The sequence below is a fragment of the Miniopterus schreibersii genome (assembly GCF_964146895.1).
Source record: "Miniopterus schreibersii genome assembly, chromosome: 7".
Lineage (NCBI taxonomy): Eukaryota > Metazoa > Chordata > Mammalia > Chiroptera > Miniopteridae > Miniopterus > Miniopterus schreibersii.
In genome coordinates, this window is record NC_138108.1 from 14,091,483 (window position 1) to 14,109,490 (window position 18,008).

Here is an 18,008-nt window from a genome sequence, read left to right on the forward strand (position 1 = left end):
GCTCTCTCTGAACCTGCCCGCAGTCATTCCCCGCCGCGCTTTGGAAAGCTCAGTGGTAACGTTTCCTTCCTATCTGTGTATTGTTCTGGGCAGTTTTGGTTCAAACGCGAGGTGGAAATTCCAACGGTGCCTTGTGCCACTTCCCCTTCCTGTACAACAACCACAATTACACCGACTGTACTTCTGAGGGAAGGAGAGACAACATGAAATGGTGTGGAACCACACAGAACTATGACGCTGACCAGAAGTTCGGATTCTGCCCCATGGCGGGTAAGGTGAAGCCCCTGCAGACACCCGTTTATGGAGTAAGACAGAATAGTGGTCTTTACCCATTAAGACTTAATTTTGAGATCGACAAAAACTTTGTGAGATTATATATATATATATATATATATATATGAAATATATGATTAAATAATTTTAAAAATCTCACTGATATAATTTAATGTCCAAAAATATATAAATACAATAAAAATACTCTTTAAAATGTCTTGACATATAAATTTTGCACAAATTTGTCTTTTGTAAGAAGCATACAACTGAGTAGCTTAAAATATTTCAAATGTAACTGACTGTGACAGTTCCAGGCCTACATATTTACACATGATTTTTGCGTAATTGGCATAAGCTCCGTCACTCATTAAATACCAAAATTACCAAACCTCTGTGTTTTCTGACAAGTAAGGGATCTTTTTTTTAAAAGAGGGATGGGAGCTCTAGTTTGTATGATTGGAAAAAGGGTAACCAAATATCTTTTATTTGTTTTCAAATTTCAAGAACCCTGTAGATTGCATTTGATTTTCCAGTTGTAGAACCAAGAACCTGTGCATTTCAGTGTCAAGTGTGACTATGAAGCAACAAAACATAAGAAAAAAACAACTTATGCTTTTATTTCAACTAAAGAGAATGTTGGATTTAGAAGAAAAACACGCTGGAGCTTATAATTCTATCCTCATACACATAGTTTCCCTTTGAGTTAGAAAAACTGGAACCAGGAGCAGTTATTGGTGCAATATCAAATCCAGGCTTCTAGAATAATGCAGACCCTTTGGGTGAATGCATAGGGACTGCTGTGGTTTAACATCCCCTAATCCTTCCTGTGATTATTTCTACAACACAGCTCACCTTTGCACTATGCTTTCCTCTCTGATATGCAAGACTGTCCATCTACAGAGCAGCACTGGGATTCCTTTGAGGCACCCAAGGCTTCTCAAGTGAGAGCTCTTAGGATAACCAAACTGGACTGAATACTGCAGACCTTTTAAGACCTTGTGACCATTTATCAAGTGCACGTTTCTCATCTCTTTCCAAACAGCCCACGAAGAAATCTGTACAACCAATGAAGGGGTCATGTACCGTGTTGGAGATCAGTGGGATAAACAGCATGATATGGGACACATGATGCGGTGCACATGTGTGGGGAACGGTCGTGGGGAATGGACCTGTGTCGCCTACTCCCAGCTCCGAGGTATGCTCGCTTAGGAGTGAAAACATTTCAGAGGACAGAGGTTTCGGGGAGGGTGGCTTTGATGTGAAAATTTGTACTTAACCAAGAGTAGGAGGAAACATGCAATCCCATCCCAGTAGTCTACCGTGCTGGATGCGTTTCACATGTGGACAGCCAGCTAAGAAAAGCTGGCGCAGCAATTCCACGATTAGGAAACATTTCCAGGATTCACATTCTTAGACTGAGCCAAAAAGATGACTTCAAAGGCTAGAACACGATCATTTGATCCCTTAGTATTTAGTTATGCCATTGGATTCATGTCTAGCAAAGTTTGAGTAATTTCTGTAAAGAAAAAAGGCTTTTCTATTCTAAGATCAGGTCCTTCCAGATCCAAATGTAAGGAGACACATACAGAAAGAAGCCAATTTATTTTGTCCAGATCAGTCTTTCCCCTTTAGATCCAGTATAGAATATAGGGTTATTGATTTATTAAAACTATTTTAGTTTTCCTATTTCTTTCATTTAAAAAGTAAGATATAGTTTGAACTTTGAGCTAATAAGTAGTCCATGTAGCCGGTGTGTTGACATTGGCCTGAACTTGTTCTCTTTTTGTGTGTTTAACGGATAACACAATCCAGGAATAATATGAATTACATCTGATGTTGCAGAGCTGAAAGGGACCCTAGTAGGAAGGCAGACAGAACAACTCTTCATTTTACAGGTGACGGAGCTGAGACCCAGAGAGAAAGTAATTTTCTCAGGATCTCTCAGGGAGTTAGAGTTCGCATAATTTTTTTTTTTAACCTTACAAATGCCATAAATGTGATTTTATTTTCCAAATCCAAATATCTCCCCACCCCCGCCATTCCAGAAATAAGACCCTCACACCATACGGGGTGATGTACATAAGTTTCTTTAATCTTCCTCCCATTTATCATAACAAGCAGAGACCTAAAGGACATTATCAGCTAAGCAAGAACTTCTCCGAAAGTGGGACATGTATTTGTTAAAAAATGGGCTTTCCACAGAAGGCATATTCCACCACATTCTTCAGTGGAATATACTCTGACTGCCATCATTTACAAGTTCATATGAAAGAGACTTTTTTTGTGTGCAGAAGTTGTGTTACTGACGAAGCTTTGGAAAATGTTTATTCTATGCCAGTAGGAAAGTTTTTTTCATGGGAGATCTTGATAGTTTAGTGGAGGGAACTGGGTGCTTGGTGAAGCGTAGCTTTTAAAAATTTCATCATTGAAACTTAGAATAAATTCCACTCATCCCACTGTTTCCTAAATAGATCAGTGCATTGTTGACGGCATCACTTATAACGTGAATGACACATTCCACAAGCGTCATGAGGAGGGACACATGCTGAACTGTACCTGCTTCGGTCAGGGCCGGGGCAGATGGAAGTGCGATCCCATCGGTAAGGAGCCTGGTCTCTCCAGCTGGGTTTGGCTACGGAGAATAGTTGGCAAGTTTCAGATAAGGAGAGTGGCTTGACGTTGTGTGGCTGAAGTTGGATTCAGACTTGGACCAGTGGGTTTCAAAGAGGTTTTCAAAGTCTTCCCTCTAATCATGGACCCATATATATAATCTTGGTATTGGAAATCATCTACTTCTGCTGAGTTTGGTGACAAATACAGATTTATTTTAATTAAATGAAGTTTGTTCTTTAGTCCTGAATCATGAAGATAGTCCATGTTATGAAAGAGAGCTTTCCTTTGCTAGTTGTGCAATAACATGGGCAAATGATTATGCCAGTAAATACTTGCGTCCAAGTCCTTTATTTTTCCTGGCCGCCCTTTATAATAGAGCTAAGCAAATAGCGAAGGTTGAGCCTTAAAAGATCTGTGTTACCAGCAGTAAGGTAATCCATTAATACTCCTTTACTAAAAGAGACAGGTTGCTCACTAAGAAAACAAACCGATCAGATACTCGAGTTTTTTGACCTGAGGTTGCCAAAGCTCAGAGAGAAGCCTGAAAGGTTTTCTTAGAAACTGCTCAGCAAATATTCATAGTTAAAATCTAGCTCATCGATTTACATGTATGTAAAATTAAATTCTCCGAATATCAAGAAAGTATATAAAGTGATATATTGTCCTGGCTATTCAAATGGTAAGTCAGTTGCATTAACATGGGTAAAATATATGAAATTTATTCTCAAATTAGTATTCAGCCTATCAAAATTAAATCTTTGAAATTTAAATCTTTACATTTTTATTCAGAAATGTTGTTCTTTAGAAAACTAATATTCCTCCCAGTGGGTACCTTTTTTTGTTTGTTTGTTTTTTACTGCTAATTGTTCTTTAGAGTAAAAAATATGAACAAAATATTTATTATTTATTTACTTTTAAATATATCTTTATTGATTTCAGAGAGAGGAAGGGAGAGTGAGAGAGAGAGAGATAGAAACATCAATGATGAGTCATTAATCAGCCGCCTCCTGCGCGCCCCTGACTGGGAATGAGCCCGCAACCCGGGCCTGTGCCCTGACCGGGAATCGAGCCGCGATCTCCTGGATCCTAGGGTGATGCCCAACCACTGAGCCATGCCAGCTGGGCACAGAAATATTTTTTAAATTACATATATTTGTAAGAACAGTTGCAAGTTTCTATTAAAACTAAGAATGAGTGCTCTAGCACACTGAAATAAAATTTGTAGCATTAAGTCTTCAAGGCCGCTTGACTGTTACTTGTCTATATTTTAGACCAATGCCAAGATTCAGAAACCCGGACATTTTATCAAATTGGAGACTCATGGGAGAAGTATGTGTACGGTGTCAGGTACCAGTGCTACTGCTACGGCCGTGGCATTGGGGAGTGGCATTGCCAGCCTTTACAGACCTATCCAGGTGAGTGGCTCTGTTATAGCAAAGTGAGAACTGCAGGGCAGTGTCAGCATTTACTCATACTCTGATGCCTAAGTTAAAATCGCCTTCCTTTCCCATCCTTTTCTTATATCGCAGCCTAAAATCAGTTGAATTTTAACCAAAATGGTTTTCCTTTCTCCCCAATCAAGTAAAAGATGTGGAAGGCTTTGAAAATGTGCCTGATAGTAATTTGTTTCTTAATACTGTAGACAATTCCGTTAGGTTAAAACACTGACTGATTTCATCTCACACCCATACATGGGGAGAGGAACCGTAAAGGGAGCTGTGCTGAGAGTAAGGGGTTAGAGCTTTATGTCATGGCTCTTAACAGAGAAGTTGTACAGAGAAATTACATGAAATCCAATATAGGGTTTGTTTTCATTCTACTTTCTATCTAGGCTTTTTGTCAAATTTTTCAATTGGTTTGATCAAGTGTGGAACAAAGTATCCTGGGGCAGAGTTGAGTGAGGTGGTCAGTTCTCTGCCCACACAGTTCAAATACTTTCAAGTATTTATTGCTGTTTTTTTTTTCAGGTCATGGGACATTATTAAAACGAATTAATAATATTCATTTTAGAAAAAAAAATTGAATTTGGTTTCCACTGAGTGATTAATTATAACAAAATGTGTTGAATTATGGAAGTCTAGTTGTTAGGCGTCAGTTATTTGAGCAACTACTGATGGTGGGAAGCCTCCTTAAGGTTCCTTCCAGCACTAACAGACTAATGATCTGTGATCCTCAATACCATGCACCCAGATATACTCTAATTGTATTTCATGGTGAATTTGGATATAAGAATCATAAAAAAAATTTTTATTTAGTAATTTTAAAAAATATGGTTGCAGAATTTCCATAACTTCAGGAAGTATAACTGGGTTTTCCTTTCTTTAATGATGCAGTCCAAGGGTAATGGTCTAAATGATAGCGCGTTCTAGTTTCTGTGTTTATGGCTGTTGCTGGCGTGGTATGGCGATCTGTTGAAAGTCATTTCCTCCTCAGTGATTTTGAGGGAACTTTATCTTTTGAAATAAGTTTGTTCACGTAGCTGCTGGCTGGGAGCGTTTCGGTGGACATATCAGAGATGAAACGTGGATGGGAAGGAGTCCTTGGAGGCTCACGTGTTGACCTTGTTCCTCCTTTTTAAAAAGGGTAACGGTCCAGCCCGTTGAACATAGAGGAGATTTAGGGGACAGGGGGTTGGCATTTCTCCTCAGGACACAGCTTATCTGTGTGTCTCCTGGCTCAGTGGTTTGCGCCTTAGGAAGAAGAAAGGAGCAGTAGGTTCCCATAGACTGTCTCTGAGCCTTGTCCTGCCTGTTCCTCTGACCCAGGACTTGTTGAGTTGTACAAACTAACAGAAGATAAGAGGTAGTTGGCTTGTCAATAAATAACTAGGATGGCACAGACCTCAGCAAACTAAACAGAAGAAAAAAAGGACTGAGTTGCAAACCCATAAATGTTTAACTCCTCCAGGGTCACCGTAACTGGAAATTATTCATTTTGACCTTATTTTAAACTGGTTTTTAAAGTATAGACTTGTATCATATCTTTACTTAGCTTGTATCATATCTTTACTCAGTATGACTAGCCGGATCATACTGAGTAAGAGCGGGAGTACAGTTTTCCCAATGGTAATTGTTCATTTTGGTTCATTTTAAAAGCTTTGCCAACTAACCAGTTTCAAAAGGGTTATCAAAATTTTAAATCTAAATAATGCAAATGATGTCAGAATGTCCATATTTTCTGTTTTCCAATCCTATGTAGGATAAGGTAGAGTATAGTGATCATTGGAATTTAATTGACCTTACAAATAATGGACAGTCTCTTTACTTCTTGGACAAGAATGTGCTAAATGCATGACCTGCCCTTGCTGTTTAGTTGCAGTTCCCTTAAAGGTGAGCTGTGCCACGAGCCTGACATGGAAAATATAGGATTTCAAACCAGCGCTTGATGTTTTAGAAAGAAAAGAGACCTCTGTAGGTTTGCGCCACCACCAAGGTGAAAACCACTAAGTCACCCTTTTCTTTCCCCTCCCCTCTCCTTTATGATCCTCTTGGACATGGGAGCATGATCGGGCTTCAAGGTGGGCAGGAAAGGCCATCTGTGGTGCCTTTCTCAAACTTCCCCTTAACAGGCACTTAACCATTGTAAACTTTTTAAAAGTAAAGACTATTATTTAGGGTAGTGTGTTAGGTTCACAGCAAAATTGAAAGGAAGCTTCCCTTATGCTCCCTGCCTCCACACACCCATAGCCTGTTGTCAATAGCCCCCCCCCCCAAGAGTGGTATATTTGCTACCCCCTCCCCAAGAGTGGTGGGTCATTGTCACCCAAAGTCCGTGGTTTACCTTGAGGATCATTCTTGGTGTTGTATATTCTATGGCATCATAAACTTTTCCCTGTCAGAGTCATGGTTGCCATGCTAAGTTAAAACACGTATCAGGTGTCTCTTAATCTGAGGAAATTATTGTAGGATTTCTTTAAAGGATTGATATTTTAACAACCTTGTGCCAAGTATTATAAGTAATGTAAGGACATGATAGTCCTACTGTTACTGATTTATATGGAAGGAGTCATTTAAATCATCACATCTCTAAAGCTTTGCTTTTGCTTCACTGTTTATCTTTAAAAAGTTCTTTACATCTGTGAGAATCTTCATGAACAGAAAGGGTGACTCCAAGAGGGTCATGATATTGGCTACTGCCAATTGATTAAAACAAACACACTGCCATGTTCTGGGAAATACATATCACTTTAGGAAGGAAAACGGAGAATTTTGTACATGAATTTTGGAATTCATGTGGCTTGGAAATACTTGCATTAAATGAATTTAAGATTTGAAAATATATTTGTTAGTCTTCAGTCAACTTTTAATTATTCTCAGCATGAAAGTGAATATATTATTCTAGAACTTTTGTGTCTACATAGTTTTGCAAGTTATAGATTTTTTTCTGCTAAAGAAAACTTTATTTTCAAAGAGAATTTACCAGCAAAGATAAGTTTGAGAATCAATATGTTGTTTTTCAAAAGCTTTCAGAAAACCTAAATCTGTTGATCTGGTGAAGTGTTTTATTAAACATGCAAATTTTGCTCTGTTTGACAGAGTGCTGTTAGAAATTCTTGGAAAGGTTTTATAGTGAACTTTATTTTTATTTCTAATGAGTTGAACATTGATTGACAGCATAAAAGGATAGTATTCTATTCTGCTAGCAGAAATTATTCTGCTATTTCATTATTACCCTGAATGGAGTCTACAGTACTAAGAAATTAATTCTACTTCCCTTATTTTGCTTTAAAAAAATAACTAAAACCATACTTTAAATCAATATATGGAAATGCTGAATTTAGTGTATCCTGCAAAATGTCATTTCAGTTGATAGCTGCTTTAGGAAAAAATTTTCTTTTAATAATTTGACCAAATAATAGTATGATTTTAGAGTATATTTACTGCATAAGAATAAAATAACATTTTTTCCCCCCAAGTGATAAGATGCTTACACTGGTGATAAATAAAACTGTCTTTAACCACTAGTCCTTTTGTCTGTTTGTCTAAGAGTCTACCCTGTTTAGAAATGTGTTTGTTTTACGATATGTCATATGGCCTTTGGAATGCTGTGTCCTTCTTAGGAGGCAGATTCATTCTTGATTGAAGCTTCCACAAACAAGGATTTGCTTCAAGGAAGCTAAATATAATGAATAAGTAAATGAAATTTGTAGTCTGTATCACATTATTTGTGTTATGATATTTTCACGATTTTCTTATAATTTTTACTTTGAAAATGGAGGAGAAAGCAAGCTAAGAGGCATTTTTTAAAAAAATGTATTTTATTTGCTATAAAAAGTTCTATTTGCAGTTCTCATGATAAACCATAATTTATGAGCTCAAAATGGGTTTGTTGTACTGATTTCCAATGTCAATATGTGAGAGATTGATTCCAGAGAGCCGTCTTACATCCACGTGCGCTGAATTTTAAGTTGAAGCGAGTCAATACCCAGGATCACCACGTCTCACGTTTGCGTTTTCAGGTGCATCTGGGCCCGTCCAAGTAATCATCACGGAGACCCCCAGCCACCCCAACTCTCACCCCATCCAGTGGAACGCGCCGGAGCCGTCCCACATCACCAAGTACATCCTCAGGTGGAAGCCCGTGAGTACGGCCCCGAAGCTTCCACGCTGAGTCCCCGCGGTTAACCGATGCCCGAAAAAGTTCCTTTCGGGTTTTGAGCCAATAGCTCCGATTCACTATTCATATAACATTTATGTTTATTTAGTGACCAAACAAGATGTGATCAATTGGCTGACCTACAGACTTAGCTTTTTTGGTCTTTAGAAATACACCAATTTGAGAAGCACGATTTTATTTAAACACTGGAGAAAAATGTCCATTTCCAATCACGACTATTGAATTTTAGCAATTAAAAAAAAAGAGATAAAGCAAACCATTTGACCAATTCATGCAGCTGTATTTAAACTCAGCAGAAAAAAATTCAAATGGTTGTGATCACTCTTTTCCTTCTTTTACCCTCTTCGTAATGTCTGTACTACATTGAAAAGCCATTTGTAAAACTTTATATCTGATGATGTTAGTCGGTGCATTTTTCTTTCTAATACCTTCTTGGCTCTCGTCTTCTCACCTCATCACCAATTTTATTTACTTTAAACTTAACTCTGAAGTATTTGTGAAACCACTACAATAAGAGACATTTACAGGTAGGTATAAAATGTATATTAAATTGGAAAATCTTCAGAGTGGCGGTAATGACTGTCTTCTAGATTTTTAACAATTAAAAAATTCCAGGTTGCTGACACGTCTGAGCTGGGTCTCTTCTCCCATTCCCAGTGGCATGGTGTCATTTACAACTTATAGCTACAATTTATAATGTTTACAAGTAGCAAATTCTCATCCACTCTCAAAAAATTTTTTCCAGGTTTTTCTTTAATGTGTGTCACCTAAGAGTTTATTTTCTAGTATTTTCTTCTGATAGCTAACCAAAAAAGTTCACATTGAAAAAAAATTTACTACGAAATCTGAGCTAATTGTATTGATTGATTTCAGTTTTTTTCACAGTGTATTTGAGTTAAAATTTAAATTTAAAAAGTACTAGCATCACTTTCATTTATTCCAAAAATATAAATGGACACCTAAATATTTGAATTATTGAGGAACTAGTTGATTGGATATGCTAAAACAAACACTGGCATTAAAAATGTATTTTGACTTACATTAATCCAGAATATTTACAACTTAAAAGGATCTCATCTTGTCTGAAGTAAGGGTATTTCTTTCTTTTTTCTTAAATATTTATTGTTGAAAGTATTACAGATGTCTCCCTTTTTCTCCCATTGATCCCTCCACCCCGCATATAACCCACCCCAGTAAGGGTATTTCTTTTCTGTACATTTTATTGCAATGAGTTTTGTGATCCATGACATATTAATGAAGTTGGACAGGATGTGAAATGTAAACTGGAGGCAAAAGTTAAATGAACCGAAATCACATTCTTCTGCAGTCTCGCCCAAAGTTGGCTAACGACTTTGATGCGGTAGTTTATATCCAAGAATGAGTCATCACATAAGTGAACCATGTATGTGATGGCACCAGGAACTGACTTACGGGACAATATTATGTCTTTGACTGTTTCTGCAAGGAAAGAAACGTGAATTGTATCCCACCAAGGGAAAAACAGAATATATGGCTTTCTCCACTTCAGAGGGGATTATAGATCTGCTAATTGTACAAAAAATGTTGAGAGAGGAAAACTTGAGTTCATCATATTATGTTGATGATATTCAATAATTAATCTGGCAAAAAGGAAGGTGCTTAGTGCCTGTGACTGTGTAATCTTGGGCCTGTCACAGAACTCTCTGTTTCTGCACCTGTGAAACGTGGACAATAACACCATTAACTTGATGGAGGAGAGTTGACGATTAAATGGGAGAATGCAAGTAAAACAGCACAGAACTTGGTACATAGTAAGCTATCAGCAAATATTAGCTCAAAAATTATTATCCTTAATATTAAACTCTGCCACAAGTCCATATCCTGATTGCAATTTTCCATAATTTTCCTCCATAATGGAGCTGCCAAGGTCCCTCATTCTTTGAAGGTTACGCTGTATTGCCTCCAAATATTCTTTTTTGTGAATATTTGTGTGATTTTTTTTTTTCACTTAAATTTTTAGAAAAATTCTCCAGGCCGCTGGAAGGAAGCCATCATTCCAGGTCACTTAAACTCATACACCATTAAAGGCCTGAAACCAAACGTGGTGTATGAGGGGCAGCTCATAAGCGTCCAGCAATACGGCCACAAAGAGGTGACCCGCTTTGACTTCACCACCACCAGCGCGAGCTCCCCGGTCACCAGTACGTACCTGGCCCTCCTGTCTGCCTGAGTTTCTCTCCTCGGGAAGAGCTTTGCCTCTGAATTCATATTTGTCCGTGGATGACACCCACATTTTTTAAAATTGTATTCTACAGATGATAGTAAATTTTCTCCATGGCTGAAGGCTCTCTTTCCCCTTTCTGTGACTCTCTAGGCAACACTGTGACGGGAGAGACAACACCCTTTTCTCCTGTCGTGTCCACTTCCGAATCTGTCACTGAAATCACAGCCAGCAGCTTCGTGGTCTCGTGGGTCTCTGCGTCAGACACTGTGTCGGGATTCCGGGTGGAATATGAGCTGAGCGAAGAGGGAGATGAACCGCAGTACCTTGGTGAGCTGATGTGTTGTCGTGGCAGGTTCGGAGTGGCTGGTGGGGGACCCTGCTTAGGAGACGCATCCAGGCAGGTGGCCTGTGAGCTTGGGAACTAGATGACAGCTCAGTCTGAACAAAGTATCTTCCAGGATGAGAAAGGGAAATGACTGACCCTTTCTAGGACTGAACCGGGCTTTTCCTGAGTTCACAATTTCCTGGTGCCTCGTGTGAGCTGCATTATGTGTTTCCCGGGGCACTAATTGCCAGTGTGAAGCCTGCAATAGAAAATGTTAGGTTTTGGGGGTGCACAGTAGCCTCCTTTGTGCTTTTCAAAGTCTTATGTTTAAGGGCCTTTTAAAAACTTGGTTGTAGAATAATCTGCATACTGGAAAGTGCACAGATCATAAATATAGAGCTCAGTGAATTTTTATGAAGTGAGTACACCCACCCAGCTGCACCCAGATCGAGAGAAAGAATGTCCCTCCTACCCACTCCCACCATCCCTGCCCATAACCACTGCTCTGACTTCCAGTTACTTTGTTCACAATGGACTATGTAAGAACAATGTTTACAAGAGGCTATGGTTACAAATTTAGGGGTGGATTATAAAATTATGCATCTTTATAGAACAAATCTGAAAAATGAAAAAATGGGGGAAGAAAAATGATCTCATTGTGCATTGATAATTATTGAGTATCCATGAGGACATTTCCTTCTGGTCTTCCCCTGCCCCCCATGAGTGTGTAGTTTTAAAAATATTTCTCATAGGTTGCGAAATCATTCGAGGGACCGGTGTTCCTGATTAGTAACCTTTTCTTTTCATTTCAAAGATCTTCCCAGCACGGCCACTTCTGTGAACATCCCCGACCTGCTGCCCGGCCGGAAATACATTGTGAATGTCTATCAGATATCTGAGGAAGGAGAGCAGAGTTTGATCCTGTCTACTTCACAGACAACAGGTATCTGTGTACCACCTGGTGACAGAATAATCCCTTTTTGTAAAACCGACCTCCAGCAGTCTTTTCTGACTGTTTTTCCTGGTTTCTTCCTTTCCTTCTTTGTTAGCACCTGATGCCCCTCCTGATTCTAAGGTGGACCAAGTTGATGACACCTCAATCGTTGTTCGCTGGAGCAGACCCCAGGCACCCATCACAGGTGAGGTTAGCTTTCTCTTCTTGGCTGCCATGTCGATCTTGATGGCATAAGAAAGGTGAGGGGGCAGATTCTGATCGGAGGATGGGGTATCACTTTAATCTCCTACTTAATCGCTAGTCTAGGGTAGAAATGTGTGTGTGTATGTGTGATGTTAATTAAGAATGTGGTTATTTTCAAGTCTTATAGGTCTACTTTCTTCTGGATCATTTCCTCTCAAATCAGCTTTATCAGTCCCTAACACACGCACACACACACACACACACACACACACACACACAATCTCTAAGGCCAGTTCATTGATTCATGAAATTGGGCATTCCCGTAGTAGAAGGGGGATACTTTTTCTGGAAATCTCACTCTAAGGCTTATACCTAATGCGGCAGCTGAGTTGCTTTTGTACTTTTGGTGACCACGGTGTCTGAAGTTCCTAAAGGCACAGACGGTGCAGGACGACCCTGTGCTCAGGGCGGTTTCCTAATGCTTCCACCATCCAGAGCGCACCGAGAAGACCCAGTTTATTTTCACCTCATGGCTTCTCTAAACAGGCATTTCTTAAGGATCTGGGGTCTTTAGGAATGATACTTATTAGTAAAGTGGTTTGCAGGGCTGCTCTTATCTCGGCTCTGTACTGAATGGTCCTTAAAAGAAGTGGCAGCATTGAAAGAGTCCACTTTTCAAGAATCGATACTTAGCTAATCAAGCTTCCTTTTCCCTGCTCTGCAGGATACAGAATCGTGTATTCACCCTCAGTAGAAGGGAGCAGCACAGAACTCAACCTCCCCGAGACTGCCGACTCCGTGACCCTCAGTGACCTGCAGCCCGGGGTCCAGTACAACATCACTATTTACGCCGTGGAGGAGAATCAGGAAAGCACCCCCGTTTTCATCCAGCAGGAAACCACTGGCGTCCCTCGCTCAGGTAGCGGAGGGACACTGCCGATGCGGTCTCGCCTCTCAGGGCCTGGCAAGGGAACCGCTTTAACCCTGGTTTTGCCAGAGCAGTGATTCTCAACAAACGTCTCATCTCACGGCACACATAAAGTAATCCCTAAAATTCTGCGGCACGCCAAAAAATACATTTTTTTGCCAGTCTGACCAAAAAAAAAAAAAAAAGGTATAATTTTGATTCATTCACACCGGATTGTTGTGTTGGCTGGTGTCATTTTTTTTTTATTTGCCAATTTAAGGAAAAAGCAGCTTCGTGCCTTGGACTAAATAGTCAGGTATTGCATGCTTTAAAATTTTTTGTGGCACACAGGTTGAAAATCACTGTGTTAGATAGAGGAACCAAACCATCCTTGAATTGTGTTCATTCTGTTAGTAGGAGTGTAAGAAGAAAGAACAGTTGTCTCTGGGGTGGGGGGGGGTTGGGGTGTTTTAATCTTATAGATTATTATATCCCTAAATTTATGTAATCTGGCTGAAATGTCCTCATTATAAAATTATATCAAAGCTGGTTATTGGCTATCCTGGTGAAAAATTGACACCATAAAGTCTTCATATTTTTCCCTAGAAACGTAGGGGGTCAGTTCATCTATTGTTCTTAAATATAGTAAAATGATTCAGTAAAATGAAAATTACCACATATTTTTCTTTTGTCTCAGTGAGGGTTTTTTTGTATATTCATTTTAAACGCCTTAGTAAGATACTTCATGTGTTGGCACCTCATCTCCTTGCCTACATATTTTAAATAAAACCTTCAAATGTCATATGTAAGTAGTATGACTGATCCATTAAAATATAAGCAAAAAGGCATATTCTGTGTTTTAGGAGGTGAAGCTTAGCGTTGCTCTGGAATGAGAGGTGCTATGAACTGCCTTATGCAACTCAGGAAACTGGCATTTTAAAAACAATCTTCATCGGGAATTGTGAATGACCATTTGGTTCTTGTCTGTTAGATAAAGTCCCCCCTCCCCGGGATCTGCAGTTTGTGGAAGTAACTGACGTGAAGGTCACCATTATGTGGACACCCCCTAATAGTCCAGTGACCGGATACCGCGTGGACGTGATCCCCGTCAACCTGCCCGGAGAACACGGACAGCAGCTACCCATCAACAGGAACACCTTTGCAGAAGTCATGGGGCTCACCCCTGGGGTCACTTATTACTTCAAGGTCTTTGCCGTGAACCACGGGAGGGAGAGCAAGCCTCTGGTGGGACAACAGACAACCAGTAAGTCCTGCACCTGACCTCACCTCCACCCCACATTCTGCGCCCTCACTGCCAACCTGGGATGCAGGTGCAGCACACAGTTTACTCCCAGGTCTACAGTTACACAGAGGAAAATACTCAGCCAATAAGGGACATTATAGTGGACAGAAAGCACATTAAACTTGAAAACAAAACTCCCTGAATGGTAATCCATTTCCCAAATAGGTGTACCAGGGAAATGGTACCACGAGAGCAGAATTTAAGAAGACCTAGTTTTCTTTGCTAATGGAGACATGGGTTGAAAATTTGAGTGCAACTTTTGTATAAATAAATATATCTAGATCAAACTTCAGATGTAATCTACTAACACTTTTGTAGTAGAATTATTTACAAATAACAGCTATGAATTCATTTCTGTTCTACTTATTTTTTTTAGATTTCAGATTAGTGAAATCATCTGGCATTTGTCTTTCTCTGTCTGACTTATTTCACTCAGCACAGTACCCTCTAGTTCCATCCACATTGTTGCAGATGGCAAGATTTCATTCTTTCTTTTATAGCTAAGTTGTATTCCATTGTATATATGCACCATTCATCTTTTGATGGACACTTAGGTTGCTTCCATATCTGGGCTGTTGTAAATAATGCTGCAGTGAACACATGCTGCATATGTCTTTTTGAGTTAGGGTTTTGGTTTTTTTCAAATAAGTACTTAGTAACTGCTAAAACATTTAGTGCTTTTTGGGTACCGGGTTCTCTGCTCAGTTCTTTATAAGTTATTATCATATATAATCCTAGTGTTGACCAAATGAGAAAGGTCTTATTGTTATCCCTTTGAGTACATGAAGAAACTGAGACTTATGAAAAAATCCTGTAGCTTGTGAGGTCATAGGTCTTGGAAATGATGGAGCTGGATGCACATTGACCTATGTGTTTTTGACTCCCAAGTTCATGCTTCCAGTTATTACACTTAACTACTTCGTAAACATTTCTTGTTTCTTAAAAGTGTTTTAAATCACTGGAGGTTAACTGCTAGTTATCATACTCAAGATAAAACTCACAATTTATGTGCTTCTCTCTGTTAGTGCAAACTCACCAGTATCCTACCATGATTCCGAAGTTCTGAGTAAACGTTATAATTATTGTCTAATCAAAATCCTGTGAAAATTACTTTTATTTCTCCATCAAAGTACTATTCATTCAATAAATGCAGAACATACTGTATTTGTTCCATATGGAGCTTTCTTTTTGCCCCCATTTTATTTGGCTTATTCGTCTTTTCCTAACTTGTTTGGCTCTGCAGGGTAAATTGTGAGGTTTACACCTAAAAAAAATTTTTTTTTAATGCTGTCTCTATAATGTTAGTATCATTCCGGAGGGTAATGAGAAAGTCATGCTGGAAAATTAGGCTTTCCACAGAATCATAGCCAAGCAGAAAAGGTCAGCAATTCCTCATGACTGACACGGATTTTTGCAAAGTTCTCTGTAGCACTCAATCTCTTAATGGCTCAGTATTTCCAAGGTTTTGACTTATACTGTTTCAACCTTAAGAAAACTTGAGAAAACTCAGTCAAACTGTAGAATTTCAGTATAATTACTGAGGTTCAAATATTTTTGACGTGTTTTATCTTTTTTTCTAGAATTGGATGCTCCCACTAACCTCCAGTTTATGAATGAAACCGACACTACTGTCATAGTGACCTGGACTCCACCTCGGGCCCGGATATCCGGGTACCGACTGACCGTGGACCTGACCCGGGGAGGCCAGCCCAAGCAGTACAACGTGGGGCCTTCCGCCTCACAGTATCCACTGAGGAACCTGAAGCCTGGGTCCGAGTACACTGCTACCCTCGTGGCTGTGAAAGGCAACCAGCAGAGCCCCACAGCCACTGGAGTCTTTACTACTCGTAAGCCAAAATTCAATGTCTTAGTGATGTCATGGGTTCTCACCTATATTACACTCTCTGTTCTTCCTCCATTTCTTTAAAAAGTTAACTGAAGCCCTAGCCGGTTTGGCTCAGTGGTTAGGGAGTGTCGGCCTATGGGCTGAAGGGTCCCAGGTTCAATGCCAGTTGCAGGCTTGATCCCTGGCCCCGGACAGGGCTCGTGTTGGAGGCAACCGATCAATGTGTCTCTCTCACATCGATGTTTCTCTCTCTCTTTCTCTTCTACTCTCTCTGAAAAAGAGCAATGGAAAAAATATCCTCAGGTGAGGATTTAAAAAAAAAAGTTAACTGACTTTAAAAAATAAATTTTAAAAACTTTTTTTTAAGATATAAAGCAGTGCTACTCATAGTGTGGTCTGTGGACCAGCTGCTGGTCTATGAACTGTATGTTACTGGCCAGTAAGGAGCTTGTACCAGCGTGTAAATCAGGAAGCACACTGTTGAGTTCAGTTGATAATTTTTAGAAGCAAAATTTTCTTGACAAAAGAAGTAGTGTGTTAAATTACATATGTCCCCAGGCTCCTTGTTTGCTCTGGGACTAACACTTTGAGTAACATGGTTTAAAACCCCCAGTTATTTGAAAATTGAATCCTATTATATTAAATGAATTTACCAAATACTAGTTCAGGCAAGGAAAAAATCAGCACCTGTATCTACATGCTAATACTTGGGAATCAAATGAGAGCAGTAAGTGTAGTTTAAAAGCATCTACCAACCGGACAGATACCAACAGAACAGTGAGGAAATGATTTCTTACAAGTGTTGCTTCAGCATATTAAAGCACTTCTGTAGAACAGAATAGCTTTTCTTAAAACATGTAATCTTATTTAATTTCTCCTGAAATTCCACAGAAGGAAAAATACTGACAGCAGTTTTTGGCCATGTCTGTCCTTTTGCTCAACATTTTTACAGGAAGGAGCCTTAACTCTCTTACATATCACAGCAAAAGCCTGTCTTCATCCACTGACTTCTGAATGCATTCTCATCCAGATCACAAAGAATCAGGAGAACCCTGATTTCTAGCTGAGCATTATTTATTTTTAACTTGCCGTTTTAAATCACAGGGCACCTAACATAACACTTTTTTTTAGCACATATATGTGCACCTATGAACTAGTTTGCAATTTTCTAAAAGCTTTCAACAAATCTTACTCTTCAACTAAAGATACAGCTGTTAAAAAGCATTGGAAAAGTGAATAAAAGCTTAGTTCAAAAACAACTGTGGAATTTATTTCCCAAAGAAGTTGTCTATAAATTTTTCCCTATAGGGATTTATAATTTACCAAAAATATACTTCCATTCAAATTTGGTGTATGGAGTTTGGCTAGCAAAGGCTTCTTCTTAAGAAATTGCTGTTCATCAGCAAGTAAAATCTGCTTTTTATTTATAAGTTTGCCTTACAATTTTGCTATTCTATGTTACATGTTACTGAGATACTCTAAAAATCTATTAACATGAAATAAATGTCTTTGTATTTCTTGTAAATATAGATTTCTTATAGAGGTCCTTCACTGCATTAGAATAGAGGTCTCAGTAGATGTAGTGTTTTACTGAGCACATATAATTCTACCTTTATATAAAAATATAGATAAATATATAAAGGTAGAATTATATAGTTATCCTTTTTACTTCTACACATAAGATATTTTATGTAGGTTTTTTTAATTGGATAGAGTTCCTATAAAAGAAAAAGAATTTTTAATGATAGTAACAGTAATTAAGTGGAGTGGGATGAATCGAGATG

The 18,008-nt window shown here is 39.0% G+C and overlaps 1 protein-coding gene across 14 annotated transcripts in view; it reads left to right on the forward strand.

The window, feature by feature from the left end:
• The window catches only part of FN1 (fibronectin 1), a 64,072-nt gene that overhangs the window by 10,925 nt on the left and 35,139 nt on the right, over positions 1-18,008 (forward strand). For all 14 annotated transcript variants that reach the window (XM_081142603.1, XM_081142600.1, XM_081142594.1 and 11 more), the window contains exons 9-20: positions 94-270; positions 1,316-1,468; positions 2,745-2,873; positions 4,158-4,301; positions 8,345-8,466; positions 10,502-10,682; positions 10,856-11,032; positions 11,845-11,973; positions 12,080-12,169; positions 12,893-13,087; positions 14,067-14,339; positions 15,959-16,225. In XM_081142603.1, the coding sequence (XP_080998729.1) occupies positions 94-270; positions 1,316-1,468; positions 2,745-2,873; positions 4,158-4,301; positions 8,345-8,466; positions 10,502-10,682; positions 10,856-11,032; positions 11,845-11,973; positions 12,080-12,169; positions 12,893-13,087; positions 14,067-14,339; positions 15,959-16,225 (2,037 nt within the window). The remainder of the gene's footprint in view (positions 1-93; positions 271-1,315; positions 1,469-2,744; positions 2,874-4,157; positions 4,302-8,344; positions 8,467-10,501; positions 10,683-10,855; positions 11,033-11,844; positions 11,974-12,079; positions 12,170-12,892; positions 13,088-14,066; positions 14,340-15,958; positions 16,226-18,008) is intronic.